We start from the raw sequence: 19292 nt of genomic DNA on the forward strand, positions 1-19292 counted from the left end.
CCCCTTCGGTCCTACTTAGTTGAGTTCCCTGGGACTTCGTAAGTTCCAACCCGAGCGGGACTTTTGGGTTTCCCTCTCGCGTCAGTGTTCATCCAGGTGAATGAATGAATGAATGAATGAACAAACTCGGCCCGTTTGACTGTGTGCCCCTTTTCCTCTGAATCCTGGTGTTTTTTTTTCCCCCCTGTGAAAGGCAGGGTTCGTTGACTGAGTGAGTAGCCCAAGGTGCCTTTTACTCTCCCCTAATTTTCCCGTCCCTCCTCAATCCTCCACCAGTGCAACTCATTAATGCATTATCTCTTAATTCAGGGCCTGGGGCCTGGGCCAGCTGTGGCACGCTATAGGGAATAAGGGGCTGGGAGGGCATTCCAAGAGTTACCTGGTGTCCACAGTCTGGACAATAGCAAGGATGACCCGAATATGGCATGGCCATGGTGGTGGTATTGACGGCAGAACTGACCAGGGGTCTCGCTCCCTTATCCTCGCAGCACCAGCAGGCACCATGTGGATCCAGGTTCGCACCATGGATGGGAAGGTAGCCCACACCGTGGACTCCTTGTCCAGGCTGACCAAGGTGGAGGAGCTGAGAAAGAAGATCCAGGAGCTATTCCACGTGGAGCCAGGCCTGCAGAGGCTTTTCTACCGGGGCAAGCAGGTAAACTCGCTCTGCAGGCTGCCCGCCTGCCTGCCCACCACCTTTGTTCTTGCCTCATCCAGGCAGGGCACACACACTCTTCCCCCCCCACCCCGCCCCGCCCCACCTCGTCCGGTCTGCTTCTCCACAGAACCTCCAGTGCCTGAGCGAGGAACAAAGGCTCGACTCCTAGACTGACACTCCAGGCGGGCAGCCGGGCACTCGAATCTGTTTCGTTTGGAGGTCTTTTAAATTCCCAGCCCTCCCCTTGTGGACGCTACCCTCAAAATAATTTAGAAAAAAGAGGTTGGAGGTGGCCGTTGAAGGGCTGATGAATTTCAAGGAAGAGCCTGGAATCAATACTCAGACACCGGAAAGGAAGAGACCAGATTTTTCTTTGAAACACACACCAAAGGTCTATGGTCAGTCAGCACCTTACTATTTTCCGACCCCCATGGGGTTTTCTAGAAATTGGGATCAGCTTATTCAGAGTCAGAGACGGTGCTTGTTAATCAGGAATTTCCGCCACTCCTGGGCCTCCTCTCTGGCGGAGGCGGTGGGGCTGCCCCTGAACGGGGTTTGTGCTTTGCGTGGGCTCAGCTGGCCCTGTTTCCTTTCTTCGAGATTCCCCACCACAGCTCCCGTAGCCCTTGAAAATGCCCCCCACCCCTTGGCTTTATCAGCTGCCCACTTTGGAGACGCTTTCTCCAGTGACACCCCTGGGAGTTTTCATTCTTGTTGGTGTCTTCAGAGGGGACGGTAGGCCAGGCTGTATTGAGGTGTCGCTGAGTGGGAGAAGATGGTCCCACGGAAAGTGTCCTTCCTGTCTGCTGGGGCCACCCTGGAAGGCGAGTGGCCTGTAGGGACCTCGGCGACCTCGGTATAGAGACTACCCAGGATTAAAAGTGTTCCTTTGGGCTCTGACTTTGTTGTTGTCAGGTCTTAAACTGGGTGCTGCCGCCATCTGCTGTCTAAATTGAAAAATAGATGCTGTCCGCCTGGCCAGGAGTTTTTTTTTTTTTTTTTTAGGGGCTGGGAGGATCCTGCCTGCCTCCTGGAAATGAGACCTGATGATTAATTTCTTGGGCTCAAGGCGCCCTCTGAGACCTCTCGCCTCCTTCCTGTGGGAGATATGAGGACTTGAATGTCTTAACAATCTGAGTTAACGCGCCCCGCCTGGGAAAGGGAAGCTGGGGAACTCACTCACTGTGGTCACGTGCGCTGTGCGGCTGGAGAAAAGGCAGGGCTGGGAGTGGCGCTCCCCTGGGATGCAGTCTGGGGAGCGGAGCCTCTTTCCTGCCTCCTCCAACAGAGGCTCATTTTTGGGGACGTCCATACTGATTTCAGTTTGCCCCCCAGTCTTTGTGTTCAGCAAAGGTCCTTCTGCTGAATTTCTGAAGACATCCCATGGGCACAGGCTATACAGTTCGTGGCATCATGCAAAGGCAGATTGGATCGAATCCTTATATTCAAGGCAGTGACTATTTCTGAATGCCTGCTGTGAGCTTGGGCGCCATGCACTTTAATTTTTACATTCAAAAACATGCAGAGAAGTCGAAAGAGCCATGAACGCCTGAACACCTACCCGTGGCTTTTGTCACCGACATCACACAGCTGTCTCTGCCTCTATCCGTCCACCAGCCCATCTTATTTTGGGAGATGCATTGCAGAGAAAGTTCCAGTTCACGTCACCAGTAGACCCTCCAGCTGGCCAGTCCTTAACTAGAGTACAGTGTGTGTTTGTAGCTCCTGTTTCTTCTGAGGACATTTGCATACAGTGAGAAACACATCCCAAGCAGATGGTTTGGCCTGTTGAGAAATGCGTACATTGGTGTAACCAAACCCCTCTCTTCCCGCATGGGCAAACATGGCAGCTGATCCATACCAAAGTCTTGGCATTGCCTGTGTGAGTTGTAAAGCCTGATGATAAGCAGCGTGCCTTTAATCCTTAGGTTTGTTTGTCTGTCTGTCTTCTCACAGTGCAGGTTCTGAAGATCTCAGAGGGTTCCTTGTTCCTGAGTAACCTCCTGTAACCGCTGTTCATCCCCTTCTCCACGCTCAACTGGGCCAATGCGTAGTCAGTTCTGTCTTCCGGGTGAGGAAGCCAGGCCTCAGCGTGATGCAATTTCCCCAAGGTTGCGCGACCAGGAAGTGGCCCGGCCTCAGGGAGGTGTGGACAGTGCCAGGCGAGTGGGGCACCAAGGCACCTTGAAGCAAGTCAGGTCTGCAAACAGACCAGGCTAATCACTGTAGGAGGCCGTGCAGCCTCCAGCGGGTGCGAGAGAGCTGTTGTTTTTATAGAACGTTCTAGAGAGTGTTCGAGAGTCCTTCCCTCCCCCCCCTTTTTTAAAGAAACAGGGCATCGCATGCAGTCCCAGGTCTGCGGTAAGGTCACTCGAGCCAATAAAGCAGAACCAAGCAGAGTCTGTCTTCAGGATATGGGAGGGTCCCGTGGCGAGCTAGCTTAGGCTGAATAGGTTGGCGGTTATGTCGTTTGATTGGCGGAAATGCAGGGAGCTGGATGGGGGAAGGGACCCCGGGCGGCTGGCCCAGCCTGGGCAAGGGTGAGAGGCGTCTGGTGCTTCTTTCTTTGTCTTTTTTTTTTGGCTGCCCAGAAAAATCACAATAGCTGTCATTGGTGGTGCTGGTAACGGTGCTCAGGCGCAATGCTTGGGCCTAATCGTCGCAAGTGCCCGCCAGTTTTTCTGGCCAGGGACAGTCTGTGCTTTGCAGTCAGATGGGGCTAATTGTGGGCCCACCACGTGTACTTGGTGGGATTCAGTGAGGTCACCGTTGTGCGGTGGGGGCTGAGCTTCCCTCCTGGTTCATATAAAGGGGCGATAAATCATTTAGTGCAGGGCCTCCCCTTTGGCACTGCACGTCAGGGCCTGATCGTTCTCCGTGGGGGGTTCATCCCCCAGCAGTATGGGGTGTGGAGCAGCATCTCGGTCCCGCTCACTTGATGCCAGGAGCACCCGCTTCCCCGCCCCAGTCATAAGGTCCATAGGGTCCCCAGACATTGCCAAGTGCCCCCTGGAGGCAAAGTTGCTCCCAGCTGAGAAGAGAACAAATTATTTAGTTGGTGATTTACTATAGGAGAGCTGTCCGAAGGATCAGGTGAAATGGCATCCTGGGAGTGGCCTTCCGAGGGTCACTCATGTCGCAGTGCCCCACCAGATGGCCTTGCCCTGCTGGGCCTTCTTTGAAGGTCTGCCCCTTTTCCCAAAGGACAGAGTCATGCTGTAAATTGGACAGCCCCTTGCTGAGATCTGTCCTTCTGGCTGCAGGAGGGAGGCTCCCTTCCTTCCTTCTCCCCCAAACACCCTCCCTGCAGCTGGAGACACGCCCTTAAGGTCGGGGGTTAGCAAACTCTGTTAAGGACCCAGTGGAAACCGTTTGTGGCTGGGCAGTCTGTCCACTCACGTCTGCCATTGAAAGCCAGGAATAGATCCAGAGCCCAAAGGCATGGGCATGTCCTGATTTGAGGCCTGGTAGAACTTTATTTACCAAACAGTTAGTGGGAACTGTCCTGCTGGCCGAGGTGTGGCAGTTACATGCAGGCTTCCTCCCGGGGTGGCAGATCCGGGTTGTACTGTGGGACGTGCTGGACCGAGTACCCAGGGCGCCGTGGGTGTTGCAGGTGTCCCTCCAGGGCACGGGTGTCGCACTGTTTGGACTCAGCACCGCTTCCACCCCTCAAAGCGAAGGAGGACCCCAGAGAGCACTGTGGACGTGCATCACGTCTATCATTTTTTGTCCTATTAGAACTCGGAAGTGGAGAAAAATTTGTTGTTCAGTTGCTCAGACATGTCCAACTTTGCGACCCCATGAAGCAAGAGAAAACACAGATGTTTCTTTAGGCATTGGAATGGTGGCGTCAGCCCACACCACACAGGCTCCATGCCCCTGCAAGGTCATGGGTCTGGCCAGTGACATCACAGTGTCATGACAGGGTAGGTAGCCTGGGCCTCACAGACCCCCGAAATGGAAATGCCACTCCAGGGCATGACCTGGGCTGTGGCCGGGGTGGTGGGGTCATAGGGCAGAGTTCACTTGTCAGGACTGATTGGTGGACAGGCTGGGTCATGCCTGTACACCCACTTCTCCCCCCAGAGCGGGAAGCATGTCCCTCTGCCATGGCCTGAATCATACCTTTTCTTCCTTCTCCCATCTCTGTCCATCTGTCTGTCTGGCCTGAACCCCACATTGCTGGGGAGGCCTGGAGTCTTAGACAAGACTGTGGGGGCTGGGAGGGACTACAGCCGCAGGAAGGGTCTTTAAGAGGCTCCTGGCCTCTTCCTGCCGGAGGTCCCTCTTGACCAGAGGTTCACACGCCCTGGTCTGGTTTATGTCCACCTCTCCCTAATCTAGGAGAACCACCCCTTGCCAGACCCAGGGTCATTTATTTCCTGTGCTCTGAGCAGTACTCACACCTCAAAAGTGTCCCCCCAGTGGCCCAGGGGGACAGAAAGTGGGCGGCTCTGAATCTAGGCTTCTAGGAGGAAGCTCCGTTGTCAGATGGTCTCTGTGTTTATTTCATTTACTGCCATGTGCATGCCCAGAATTCCCCAAGTCCAGGAAGCTTCTGGTTTAAAAGAGGGATGTGATCTAAACGCCGCCGGCAGCTTGGCCTTTACACCTGAATGTGCCCCAAACCACGTGTTTTGTGTTTTACTAGGGGCAGTTTAAATCCCTGGTGGCTCAGTGGTAAAGAACCCGCCTACAATGCAGGAGACCTGGGTTTGATCCCTGGGTCAGGAAGATCCCCTGGAGAAGGAAATAGCAACCCATTCCACTGTTCTTGCCTCGGAAATCCCATGGACAGAGGAGCCTGGTGGGCTGCAGTCCATGGGGTTGCACACAGTTGGACACAACTGAGCGACTACACTACCACCCCAGGCAGCTTAAGGGATTTCACCTGCAATTCTGGTTGTACAGGATTCTAACTGCATGTTTAATTTTTAACATGAGAATCTGCAGCCTCAGATCCAGCTTGCCATTCAGTTTGAATAGCTTTCAGTTTTTGAATTTTCTAAAAAATTATTTTATTCCAGTATAGTTGATTTTCAGTGTTGTTACAGCGTTGTGTTGAAATGTCAGTCATTCAGTCCTGTCCAGCTCTTTGCGACCCCACGAACTGCAGCCCACCGGACTCCTCTGTCCATGGAATTTTTCCAGGAAAAAATAATTGGAGTGGGTGGCCATTTCCTTCAGGGGATTTTCCTAACCCAGGGATTAAACCTGAGTCTCCTGCATTGCAGGCAGAGTCTTTACCATCTGAGCCACCAGGGATTTAAACTGCATGTGTTAATTTCGCCTTTTTTTTTTTCCACTTGTTGCAGAGTGGCATATGGGATCTTAGTTCCCCCACCAGGAACTGAACCCATGCTCTCTGCGTTGGAAGCTTGGCGTCTTAACCACAGGACAGGCAGGGAAGTCCCTTGTATGGCTTTTATCAATGCTGTTAGCCTCAGTTGGAGTTTTAGGATCTTAGAAGAAACCCCGGGCTTGGTGTGTCCATGTCCTCACTGGGTCCAGCCCCCCTCCCTGCTGTGTGCAACTTGAGGCTAGCAGGGTCGGGGAGGGGGGCATCCGACACACGCCCTTTCGTCATAGTAAGTGGTTGTGCAAGCTCCTCCCTGCCCACCGCAGGGCCCATCTGGAACCTTCCAGAAGTGGTCCTCTGAAGCCGTCAGACCAGTCTGCATTCCATCCTGGAGGTGGAGCCCCGGGCTAGCGTGGCCCAGCGTGTGGCCTCCTCAGTGCCCAGCCCTCCTGATTGCACCTTTGCCTGCTGCACTCTTGCACCAGGAGGGGCGTGTGTGTATGTGTGTGTGCGTCTGTGTGTGTGGGCCCCTCCTGTCCATCTAGCTTCCTGACCCATCACAGATGGCCCCATCAATATTCCTCCTGCCGCCTTTAGCTACAGCCCTCAGCCAGGTCCTGATCTTCCCCCCTACCTCCTTGTCCTGTGTACCCCCAGCTGCCTTTCTGCTCCCACCCCCAGCTCTGCCACCCTCCTGCTGGGCCTCCATCCTGGCGCTCCTGGTAAAACAGAAGTCCTACCATATGCCCCCTACTGGCCCCGAGTCTCCACTGCCTCTCCCCCATCCTGGTGCTTCGGTTTATTAGTTCTCATCCTCTGAAACCACCCTTGCCTCCCCTGACGTGTGTGGGAAACGCCTCTTCTCTCCTGCATTTAGCTGTCATGCACAGCTGTGTCCTGTGTCTTTGTAGGAATGAGCTGCTGCTTGGCTGCCCTGAGCATGGTAAGCACCAGGCTACCTGTCTCTAGCTCAGTGGTTCTCCCTGGGGGCTGTTTGGCCCTGTTGGGGCTCTGGGCAGTGTCTGGAGACATCAGTTGTCACAACTGGGGGGTTCCTGACATTAAGCTGGGGCAGCAGGGATTTTGCTCCACCTCCCCACAAAGAGAGATCAGGGTCAGGGTGCTTACTGTCCGCAGTGCTGAGGGGTGTCTGCCTAACTGTGCAGGTGCTGGGCACCAGGTGCCTGCCTCTTGTCATCATCCTTTTTAATGACATTTTAATGACGTTCTGCTGGTTTCCTTGTCATAATGGTGCTGGGGACACTTATTTCTCCACCATTTTCTTTTTTAAACTGATAAGCTTTAGTTTTTAGAGCAGTTTTAGGTTCACAGATTTAAGAGGAAGGTACAGAAATTTCATATACCCTGTGCCCCCACCCCCCCACCTGTCTCCTGCCTGATAGTGCATTTGGTATAACTGAGAAACCTATGTTGACTTTCTCATTTTGGCCTTGCCATGTGGCTTGGGGACCTTAGTTCACTGACCAGGAATTGAACCTGTGCCCCCTGCAGTGAAAACGCAGAGTCTTAACCACTGGACTGCCAGGGACGTCCCTTCTCTCCTTTTTAGGGATGAGTAACATCCCAGCATGAGGATGACCTCAGTGTGGTGTTGGTCTGTCCGTCAGTCTGTGGACCCTGGGCTGTGACAACGCGTGTGTGTCCCCTCTCCCTGCTGTCGCCCCGTGTAGGAGGGCTGGCGCTGTCTTACTCTCTGATCCCCTGTGGCAGCCAGGCAGGGCAAGGCACATCAGAGGCTCTTGCTGGGCTTTGGGTGAGCAGGCAGCATGGGCCTGGCTGTGCAGGGTGGGCTTCAGGGGGCCCCTGGTGGCCTCTGCAGCAAGTGTGTTCACTTGTGCCTTTCTGGGGGAGAGGGGTTCTCAGCCATTCTGTTCTCAGGTTTGTGATGAATAAGGATTAACAACCACTACCTGGAACGTGCCCTCCTCATGACCCCCGGTGCAGTTTGCATATTAATGGCAATCGGCCCTTTGAACCAGCAGCTTCCAGTTAAAAATTGGGAAGGAGGGAAAGTTGACTTTTGCGTGTTCTTCCTTTTCTTTCTTTTTTTTTTTTTAAATTTATTTGTTTTGGCTGTGCTGAGTCTTCATTGCTGCAAGGCCTTTTCTCTAGTTGGGGTGAGCGGGAGCTACTCTCTAGATGCGGTGTTCTGGCTTCTCATTGCTGTGGCTTCTCCAGGAGCAGGGCTCTAGGAACGAGGGCTCAGTACTTGTGGCGCACAGGCTTAGTTGCTCTGAGGCACATGGGATCTTCCCAGACCAGGGACTGAACCCTGCGTTGGCAGGTGGATTCTTTACCACTGAGCCACCAGGGAGGTCCTATCCTTCCTTTCTTGAAGGCACTGCTTCTGAACCAGGGGACACTGGGTGATGTTGGAGGCCCTCCATGGTTGTCACAACTGGGGTGCTCCCAGCGTCCAGAGGGTGGGGGGCAGGGCTGCTGCTCCTGTGGTGTCCATGAGAGCCCCCTGCCCAACCCCAGAGCCATCAGAGATCAGCAGAGTCTGCCTCAGGGTGTTCTGGATCCCGAGGGCTGAGGGTCTTTTTTGGGTGTTGGTGGGGTGCCCTGGGGCAGTTGCTCATGGAAAGGTAATGCCCAGCAAAAAGACTTTTGTGCCCTAGGGACGTGCTCCGAAGCCAAACCCCTTCATGTACCTGGTGAGTCAGCAGGTGCTCTATGGATCATAGAGCCCTGCTGGCTCCTAGCCTCCCCATCAGTGAGTGCCTAGTGTGGGTGGAAATAACAGAAAGGTGTTCTCTCTGGGGGCCGTCCCGGGCATTCCCAGCGCTCACCATCTTGTCAAGACAACCAGAAATGTCCCTACAGCATTGTCCCGGGGGCAGGTCACTCTCCGAGAGCCAGGGGTACAGCATCGCCTCAGGGGCAGGTCACTCTGCATGAGAGCCAGGGGTACAGGCAATGCTTGTTTATTGTAACAAAAGTTCCAAAGTACATAAAGTATTAAAACCTCCCCCGACACCTGATGTGTGGCCATGGCTCAGCGCGGTTAGGCCACATGCTCCCGGGGATGCCCCCCGTGTGGCAGCAGGCGTCCTCATTGGAGAGGGCTTCGGGTGACCTTGTCCCCAGGAGCTGGCAGGCCTCCGCCAGGGCGGGTGTGGTCCATCACCCCCCCGCCCCCCAGTGAGCTCCCTTGCCTGGTGACCGTGGCCTGCGTCCCTGCAGATGGAGGACGGCCACACGCTGTTTGACTACGACGTCCGCCTGAACGACACCATCCAGCTCCTGGTCCGGCAGAGCCTTGTGCTGCCCGTCCCTGTTCCCAGCAGCAGTGGTGGCAGCAAGGAGAGGGACTCTGAGCTCTCGGACACAGACTCTGGCTGCGGCCTGGCCCAGAGCGAGTCGGACAAGTCCTCCAACAGCGGCGAGGCTGCCAACGAGCCAGAAGGGAAGGCAGACGAGGACGAGTGTGACGAGACGGAGCTGGGCCTCTACAAGGTGGGGCTCATGCATCGCTGTCCCCACGCAGCCCCCGATCCCCGTGGCTGGACAGCCCCCTGTCCCCCCTGTCCTGCCCTATGTCCTCACAGTCCGTTGGTGGAAACATCAATGCTCAGGGGTTCCTTCTCCGCCCCTAAAGCAGAACCCTGTAACTGGACCTGCGGGTGTCTTCCCTGTGGTCCTCGCAGGGGCCGTCTTAAGTTCTGATCTGCTGCCCCCCTCCCCTTAAGACCATGACCCTTCTCAGATTTCCCCGGGGCCGAATGAGAGCTTCCTTCCCCGGCAGGTCGGCGAGTACGTGGATGCGAGGGACACGAATATGGGCGCGTGGTTCGAGGCCAAGGTCATCAGGGTGACAAGGAAGGCTCCGGCTCATGACCAGCCCAGCAGCTCCAGCTCAAAGCCAGAGGACGACATCATCTATCACGTGACATACGATGAGTGAGTGTTCTTGGGGTGGGCCCGGGACAGCAGCAGCTCCGAGGACCTGGTGTTTGACTTGCTTGGGTGGTGATGTCCCCTCCCTCCGTTGTAGGAATTCAGAGTGTTTATGGAGCACTTAGCCTGTGGCAAGCCCTGTGATGGGCCCGGGGAGTTCCCGTCTGTGAACACAGAGGGGCTCTGAGTTGGCTCGGCGGCCATAACCACATGCTGCAGGCTGGGCGACTTCAGCATTAGGCATGTATCTTCTCACGGTCCTGGAGGCTGGAAGTCCGAGCTCAGTGTGCTGGCAGGGTCAGCTCCTGGTGAGGGCTCTCCTGGCTTAGACACAGCCATCTTCTCACTGCATCCTCACGTGGTCTTTCCTTTGAGTCTGGGGGGAGAGAGCGAGCTCTGGTGTCTTTTCTAATAAGGACACCAGTCCTATTAGATTAGAGCCCTGTCCTTATGAGCTCATTTAACTCTGATTACAGCCTGGGCTTCCCTGGTGGCTCAGATGGTAAAGAATCTGCCTGCAATGCAGAGACCTGGGTTTGATCCCTGGGTTGGGAAGATCCCCTGGAGAAGGGAATGGCAACCCACCCTGGTATTCTTGCCTGGAGAATCCTGTGGACAGAGGAGCCTGGCGGGCTACAGTCCATGGGGGTCACAAAGAATTGGACACAACTTAGTGACTAAACAATAACAACCTCTAAGGGCCCTGTCTGCAGATACAGTCACAGTGGATGTTAGGGCTTCAGAATGTGTATGTGGGGGATGCAGTTCATAACAGGGCAAGCCTCCCTGCGTATAGGGAGCTCATGTTCTATGAGGGCGCTAGGGCTTCATCTGTTTCCCTGCAGAGTCTCTTACTGCCCACACCAGTTTCTGGCACACTCTAAGCTTAGCTCTAAAAATTACTGGAGTAATGGGAGGAGTGAAAGGCAGTAGGTGCCAGATTCCCATCCTCTTGGTCAGGGTTCACAAGCTTCTACCCTCAGGCCAGACCTGGCCCACATCCTGTTTTTGACGATAAAGCTTTATTGAAACACACCAGTACCCATTGTTTACATCTTATCTGTGACTGCTCTTGCGATAATAGCTGAGTTGAGTGTTCACAGCAGACACCTTGCAGCTCACAAAGCTGTAAGTATTGACTATCTGGTCTTTGGCAACCCTTGCTGTGCGTGCTAAGTTGCTTCAGTCATGTCCAGCCCTTTGCAACCCTATGGACTTCAGCTCTCCAGGCTCCTCTGTCCATGGGATTTCCCCAGACAAAAGTACTAGAGTGGGTTGCCATTTCCTTCTCCAGGGGATTTTCTCCGCCCAGGGGTCAAACCCATGTCTCTTGCATTGGCAGGCAGGTTCCTTACCACTAGCACCACTTGGACAACCCTTGTTCTTGGTGCTTTATTAGCAAAAATAATGAACACCAGGCTAACCACCTCATCACAGTAGAGTTGGGATTGTCCCCACTCTAGGCTGAGGCTAAACTTTGTTACTAATAGGATATGCTTTTTTTTTTTAAATTTAATTTATTTTAAAATAGCTTTTACTAGAGTAGAGTTGCTTTACAATGTTAGGTTTTCAAAAAATTTTTTGCTTGTGTATCTTTTGTTAATTTTTATTGATGTTTGGTTGCTTTACAATGTTGTATTACTTAGAATATGCTACCTTTAGCCAATTGTCTTAGGCCTTTTTTGAGGTCACTTGGAATTCCTGTATATCCAGAATAATGACTTCCTGTCTTTTTTAAATATAGTGTCTATCCCTTTACAAAAGTCACCATCAACACACATGTATGGAAAAAAGTTCCCCCCCAACTCATTTCTTTCTGTCTTAGTTTCCTATGGCTGCTCTACAAAGTATTGGTGCTGTTGCTGAAATAGTCTATCCTCTCATGGTCCTGGAGGCCATAAGTCCAAACCAAGATGTTGACAAGGCTGAGACCCTCCTGGAACCTGGAGGGGAGAATCCTTTGTGCCTCTTCCAGCGGGACTGGCTGTCCTGGCTCTCGGCTGCGTCCCCGCTCCTGCCTGTGCCTCCTCCCTCTGCCTTGCTCTCCTCTGTCTGCCTCTTCATCAGTCACTAGGTTTAGGACCATTCTTCTCTGTCAGGACCTGATCTTAACTTCTCCTGTCTGCAGCAATCCTATTTCCAGATTGAGCAGTGTCCCTAAATGAGCAGGGTGCGTGGCATGCTAAGCCACTTCAATCATGTCCGACTCTCTACGACCCCATGGACTGCAGCCCACCAGGCTCCTCTGTCCATGGGATTCTCCAGGCAAGAATACTGGAGTGGGTTGCCAGTTCCTTCTCCAGGGGATCTTCCTGACCCAGGGACTGAACCCTCATCTCTTACGTCTCCTGCTTTGGCAGGCGGGGGTCTTTACTGCTAGTGTCACCACCTTGGAAGCCCCTATTTCCAGATTAGGTGCCAATAAGCACCGCTTGTCAGGGTGCCAGGGGTTAGGATCCCAACGTAGCTTTTTTAGAGCCAGGGTCCTCAACCCCCTGGCTCTAATGCCTGATGAGCTGAGGTGGAGCTGCTTTAATAAGAGGAGAAATAAAGTGCACAGTAAATGTAACGCACTCGAATTATCCTCAAACCATCCGTGCCTTCCCGGTCCGTGAAAAAACTGTCTTCCAGGAAACCAGTCCCTGGTGCTGCAAAGGCTGGGGGCCGCTGTGACACACTGGGATGTGTCACTGTGCCTGGGTGTTACTAACACCAACAGATGAGCTCTTGGGGAGGGGCCTTTCTGGACTGCTGTGACGAGCGTAACTCAAACCCGCACACCAGGCGGCCCTCTCCGCCTGGCTCCTCTCTCCTGATGGAGTGAGGCCTGCTGGCGCCTGAGGTCTGAGCGCAGGGCTCTCCCCTCCAGCTACCCAGAGAACGGAGTGGTCCAGATGACCTCACAGAACGTCCGGGCTCGAGCCCGACACACCATCAAGTGGGAGGACCTGCAGGTGGGCCAGGTGGTCATGGTCAACTACAACCCAGACCTCCCCAAGGACCGCGGCTTCTGGTACGACGCCGAGATCCTGCGGAAACGAGAGACCAGGACAGCGCGGGAGCTGCATGCCAACGTCAGGATCGGGTGAGTCTGCCCGGCCTCCGCCTTCTCCCCGGGCCCTCTACGCCCCACCTGCGGAACTGTTTCTGGGGCCCTGGCAGAGATTTCAAGCTTCCTTGTTCTCGTGTGCTTGTTGTTTTGAATTTGGCAAACAGGTGAAAAAACGAGGCCAAGTCCGGAAAGTACTGAAGGCCACACTTAATATTCTCCTTTCTCCTGTTCCCTGGTTACCCGGTTCTCCTGTCTGGAGACATGGCTGGTCCCAGCACCTTCTGGGGCCACGTGTGTGTGCACAGACAGGCAAGAACATAGCCAGAACCACACACTCCTATACGGGGTACTCTTCACATCAGGGGTCAACAGGCTGTTGGCCACAGGCCAGAGCTGGCCCCCAGCTATGACAAGCAAATAAAGTTTTATTGGCACCGAGCCACGCCCATCTGTTCACTGCTTCACTGTGGCTGCTCTATGTTAGGAGGGCGCCCAGAAGAGAGCTGGGTGGCTGCCCACAAAGCTGAAAATATTTACTGCCAGGCCCTTTACAGAACATATTTGCTGAACCCTGTCTACCAGGCTTTTCTGTGTGTGTGTAGAAAGCTTAACATCTTTACCATTTTAATATGTCTTTCTTTTTTTAAAAAAAATATGTTGACTTATTTGGCCTCACTGGGTCTCTGTTGCTGCGTGTGGGCCTTCTCTGGTTGCGGCGAGTGGTGGTGGGGGGGCGTGGTGTTGCGTGGGCTTCTCGTTGCAGTGGCCTCTCTTGCTGCGGAGCACAGGCTCTAGAGTGTGCGCGCTCCCAGGAGTTGTGGCGCACAGACTTAGCTGTCCCGTAGCATGTGGGATCTGTCCTGACCAGGGATCAAACCCACATCCCCTACATTGACAGGTGGATTCTTAACCACTGGACCACCAGGGAAGTACTTAGCACCTTAACCATTTAAAAGTGCACAGCTCAGTGGCATTAAGCATATTCATATTGTTGAAACAACCATCCCCACCCCCACCAACATCCATCTCCAGAACTTTCTCATCTTCCCAAACTGAAACCCTATCTCCTTGAAACACTGAACTCCCCAGCCCCTCCCCTACCACTGGCCCCCACCACCTACTTTCAGTATCTGTGAATCTGACTCCTAGGGACCTCGCGTAAGTGGAATCATACACTATGTGTCTTTCTGTGTCTGGCTTTTTTCGCAAGGTCCATACATGTTGCATGATGAACCTTTTTTGGTGGCTGAATAATACTCCACTGTATGTGTTGTATACAAGACATGAGTATCTGGGCAAGTGTCTTGAGCACAGGCACAGCGAGTGCAGAGGCCCTGGGGCAGGACCATTCTTGGTGTCTTTCTGGCCCCTTGAGGAGGCCAGCGGGCTAGAGGGGAGAGAGGGAGGAGGAATCGTTCAGGATATGGCTGGGAGGGGTGCAGAGCTGCTGTGTATTCTGTGTTGCTGGCAGCTCCTGGAGCCTGAGAGCATGGAGTAAGTGTTAAGTGTCAGTCGTTCAGTTGTGTCCGACTCTGCGACCCCATGGACCATAAGCCGCCAGGCTCTTCTGTCCATGAAATTCTGCAGGCAGAAATAGTGGAGTGGCTTGCCATTCCCTTGTCCAGGGGATCTTTCCAACCCAGCAATCGAACCCAGGTCTCCTTCGTTGCAGGCGAACTCTTTACTATTTGAGCCACCACAGAAGAGCGTAGATGCCACCTGTAATAGAATCATCGCTCAGGCAGCCGAGCTGGGAATTGACTGCAGGGGGCAGCGTGGCGACAGGGAGACCAGGGAGGAGGCTGCTGGGGGCAAGGTCCAGGACCAGCCCTGGCGCACTGATGTGATTGTTAAAAAAAAAAAATAACCTGCTTTTTGTTTCCTTGCTTAGAATGTTGTTTTCTTGTTTTCTGTTTCTTTGACTTCTGCTCTTATCTAAAAAAAAAAGTATATAGTTAGTTATGGCTGAGATAGGTGACATATTAGTTCCCTGACCAGGGATTGAACCTCTGCCCCCTGCAGTGGAAGGCTGAAGTCTCAACCCCTCCCAGGGAATTCCCTTTGTCATCTTTATCATTTTCTCCTTTTTCTGAGTTGATTTTGCTCTTCTTTTTCCAGTCTTTTTGAGGTAGCCACTTAGATTATTGTAAGTCCAGTGTAAGCATTTTAGTGCTGCGAATTTCCCTCTCAGTGCTGCCTTGCCTGCTTTCCACATATTTTGCTATGTTGTTTTTCTTTTTATTCAGTTACCTCTGTTTTTACAATTTCCTTTGACACTTCCTCTTTGGCTCCTGGCTTATTGAGAAATATGGAGTTTAACTCTCAAGTGTTTAGAGACTTTTTTGCATTGTCTTTCTCTTGTTGATTTCCAGTTTGACTTTGTTATGGTCAAGGAACATACACTGTATGATTCTAGTCCTTGTCAGGGTTTGTTTTATGGTTCAGAGTCGGGTCTGTCTTGGTGAATATTGCACAGTTATTTAAAAAAAAAAAGTATACTCTGTTGTTGGGGCAGATGTTCTGTTTCTATCGGTTAGACTGTGTCGGCTGATTGTGTTGCTCACATCTTCTGATTCCTGCTGATGTTCAGTCTAGTACGTCTGTCACGTGCTGAGGGCGCTGTCCCGGTGTTCACCTGTAACTGGATTTGTCTGTTTCTCCTGTCAGCTTCAGAATCATGAGGATCTGGTGTTTGATGTGGACATACTCATATGTGTTACGTCTTTCTGTTCCTTATGTAATGTCTCTCTTTGTCTCCAGTAATTTCCTTTGCTCTGAAGTCTGCTTTATCTGAGATATGTGTATGTGAATTGACACACTTAAAAAAAACTAAATGAGTTCCCTGGGGGTCCAGTGGTTAAGACTCTTGTTTCTACTGCAGGGGGCCTGGGTTTGATCCCTGGTTAGGGAACCAAGATCCTACAAACCACACAGAATGGCCATAAGTGAATGAATGAATATGCGTGGTGTATCTCTACCACTATGGTTGAATTTGGAGTTTCTCATAAACAGTATATAGTTGGGTCATTTTTTTTTTTTTAATCCACTTCATCAAGGCTGCATTTTCCTTGGCATGTGTTATGTTTTCTGGCCATTATTTAAATATTTTTTTGTCTGCAACACACAGCATGTGGGATCTTAGTTCCCCAACTAGGGACTGAACTCATGCCCGCTGGAGTGGAAGTCTGGACTCATAACCACTGCACCCCCAGGAAAGTCCACCACTTGGCATACATTATTGAACCTTGAACAACTAGGGGGTTAGAGGCACCAACCTCTGTGCATTTGAGAATCCAAGCATAACTTACAGTCCATCCTCCCATTTCTGTGGTTCCATCGTATTTGTGGTTCCTCATCTGAGGAGTCAACCAGCTGGGGATTGTATGGTACTGTTGCATTTACTATTGGAAAAAATCCACCAATAACCGGATTCATGAAGTTCAAATTCATGTTGGCCAAGGATCAGCAGTGTCTTGCCCATTGCACATTTAAGGTGATGATTGGTGTGTTAGGGCTTGTGTGCCGCTCCCTTGTGTCCGACTCCGTGGACTGTAGTCCCCCAGGCTCCTCTGTCCATGGGCTTTCCTAGGCAAGAACACTGCAGTGGGTTGCCATTTCTTTCTCCAGGGCATCTTCCCCACCCAGGGATCTCAGTGTGTCCTGCACTGCAGGCGGATTCTTTACCACTGAGTCATCGGGGCTTGAGCCTGCCATTTTGTTACTTGTTTTCTGTTTGTTTCCCCGTTTTCTTTTTCCTGTGTCTCTTATTCTGTCCTTCCTATGGGTTATATAAGCATCTTTTAGGATTCTGTCTTGATTTATTGAAGGTCTTTTGGAATGTATTGCTTTGCATAGTTTTCTTAGTGGTTTCTCTGGATTCTGTTATATACGCCTGTGGCATACCAGTATCTCTTGTACCACTTTGAGGGAAGTGTGGCGATCTTTCGTGCATTTACATTCCTTTACACTCACTGTCTTGAGTGTCAGACGGTGTCTTGGTTTCTGTCATCATGTATGACTTGGACAATGCATAAGGAACATAATCTGTACATACTCATGTTTCTGCCCTTTCTGTTGTCTGTCTTCCTTTTTCCTCCCAGATGCCTTCCATTGTAATTTTCTATCTACTTGAACTTTCCTCCATTATTCTATAAAGGAGTATCAGCTAGCAACATTCTTTTAATTTTCCTTCATCTGAGAATGTACCCACCCGGTTAGATTGAAGTAATTCCCAAGCATTGAATCATTGTGTCTGTTAATACTTTTGAGTATATTTCTTTAAAATGACTCTTTTACAGAAACAGTTTTAATGCTATTATTACAACAGAAAACTTAATTTCTTAACATCTCTCCAGTCATTGTTCTGTTTGCCAGTTGGCTCACATGTAGAAAAAAATAGTTTGTCTGTTTAAGCTCTAAGTAATGCCCACAGATTTCAGTTAAGTTGGTAGATCTGTTTCTTTTAAAAATATTTGTATTTACTTATTTCGTTGGCTGTGCCAGGCCACAGCTGTGGCACGTGAGCTCTTAGTTGCAGCACACGGGACCTTTAGTTGTGGCGTGTGGAATCTAGTTCCCTACCTGGGGATGGAGTCCTAGCCACTGGACCACCAGGGAAATCCGCAGTAGATCTTTCAGTCTGTTATCTTAGGGTTCCTGTTCTTTTGTTTTTCCCCTCCTTTTCCTTGTTTGTTGGGGAGGCTGGGTTGTTTGTCACATAAAATCTGCACAGTCTGGATTCCCCACCAGCATCCTCCTGGTGTCATTTCCTCCGTTCCTCTGTCCCCGAGTTCCCCGTGAACTGGTGGGTAGATCTGGACATGTGCCATCTAGTCTTGCAGTCATGAGTCACATGCTGCCAAGCGCTTGAAATGTGCCCAGGACACACTGAGATATGCTGTGAGTATAAAATATACCCTGGATTTCAAAAACTTAGTGCTGAAAAAGAGTGTAAACTACCGATTGTTAATCATTCCTTAACATTCATTGCACGTTGAAATGGTATTTTGTATACATGGGGTTACATTTGTTGTTCAGTTGCTAAGTCATGTCTGCCACTGCAGCATACCAGGCTCCTCTGTCCTTCGCTATCTCCTGGCGTTTGCTCAAACTCATGTCCATTGAGTCAGTGATGCTATCTAACCATCTCATCTTCTGCCCTCTTCTCCTTTTGCCTTTAGTCTTTCACAGCATCAGAGTCTTTCCCATTGAGTAGGGTCTTTGCATCAGGTGTTCAAAGTATTGGCACTTCAGCTTCAGCATCAGTCCTTCCAATGAATATTCAGGGTTGATTTCCTTTAGGATTGATTGGTTTGATCTCCTTGCAGTTCAAGGGACTCTCAAGAGTCTTCTCCAGCACAGTTCAAAAGCATGAGTTCTTCAGTGCTCAGCCTTCTTTGTGGTCCATCTCTCACATTTGTACATGACTACTGGAAAAACCATCGCTTTGACTAGATGGACCTCTGTCGGCAAAGTGATGTCTCTGCTTTTAAATACAATGTCTTGCTTTGTCATAGCTTTCCTTCCAAGGAGCACATTCAAACTGATGCCATCTACTTTTTACTATTTAAATGTGGTTCTCGGAAAGTGTGAAATTATACGCAACTCACGTTTGCTTTCCCTGGAAGGTTGTCGACGTAGTGGTGGGGTGATCTGATGGAAGCAGTCAGATGGTCTGATGGAAGCAGTGAGATGATCCCTGGGGTTGTTTTAACCTAGAGGAGTTTTTGTAATTTTTTAAAAATTTTCATATTTTGATCAGAACTTGCTTTATAGTTTTTGCCTATTGAGCCTTGTTTAGTGGGCCTTGCCTCTTAGTGGGCCTCACCTGCCAAAGGTTAAAAATTATTCTCGCAAATGCATCACATACTGAAACTCTGGCTTATTTGTTTTCACCTCGTTCCTGATGTGGTAGGACTTGAATTTGCGAGGGTAGTAGCTAGGTGAGTTCATAGGGCCCCGCGAAAACCTCTTCTACGATATAATTAGAATCAGAGCTGTTCGTGGGCTCTGAGAACATGTCCAAGTGGCCGGGTCTTTTGGGGTCATCGGTGAGACTGGCCCGCTGGTCATCCTAACAGGCCTGTTCTCTTGTAGGGGTGATTCTCTCAATGACTGTCGGATTGTCTTCGTGGATGAAGTTTTCAAGATCGAGCGTCCGGGCGAGGGGAACCCCATGGTGGAAAACCCGATGAGAAGTGAGTTCTGATCCAGCCCCTCTGTGCTGGGTTGAGGGTTGGTGCAGGGGTGGGGGTCATGCCTGAGCTGACACCCCACCCCATCCCACCTCCAGGGAAGAGCAGGCCCTCCTGCAAACACTGTAAAGCCCCTCCGTGCTGTGTGTGTGGTGGGGTGTAGGG

At 51.4% G+C, this 19292-nt stretch overlaps 2 protein-coding genes across 2 annotated transcripts in view; one reads left to right on the forward strand and one right to left on the reverse strand.

Moving 5' to 3' along the window:
- Positions 1–463, reverse strand: part of ARRDC5 (arrestin domain containing 5) — an 18098-nt gene extending 17635 nt beyond the window's left edge. Inside the window, exon 1 of the mRNA XM_010828174.1 lies at positions 380–463. The gene's annotated coding sequence lies outside the window, so the exon portion shown is untranslated. The remainder of the gene's footprint in view (positions 1–379) is intronic.
- UHRF1 (ubiquitin-like with PHD and ring finger domains 1) overlaps positions 10–19292 on the forward strand; it is a 32888-nt gene continuing 13605 nt past the window's right edge. The window contains exons 1-6 of the mRNA XM_010828454.1: positions 10–655; positions 9168–9440; positions 9730–9884; positions 12751–12966; positions 19030–19130; positions 19226–19286. Coding sequence (XP_010826756.1) covers positions 410–655; positions 9168–9440; positions 9730–9884; positions 12751–12966; positions 19030–19130; positions 19226–19286 — 1052 coding nt within the window. The 5' untranslated portion in view covers positions 10–409. The remainder of the gene's footprint in view (positions 656–9167; positions 9441–9729; positions 9885–12750; positions 12967–19029; positions 19131–19225; positions 19287–19292) is intronic.

The sequence above is a fragment of the Bison bison genome, unplaced genomic scaffold (assembly GCF_000754665.1).
Source record: "Bison bison bison isolate TAMUID 2011002044 unplaced genomic scaffold, Bison_UMD1.0 scf7180017864492, whole genome shotgun sequence".
In the NCBI taxonomy this organism is placed as follows: Eukaryota; Metazoa; Chordata; class Mammalia; order Artiodactyla; family Bovidae; genus Bison; species Bison bison.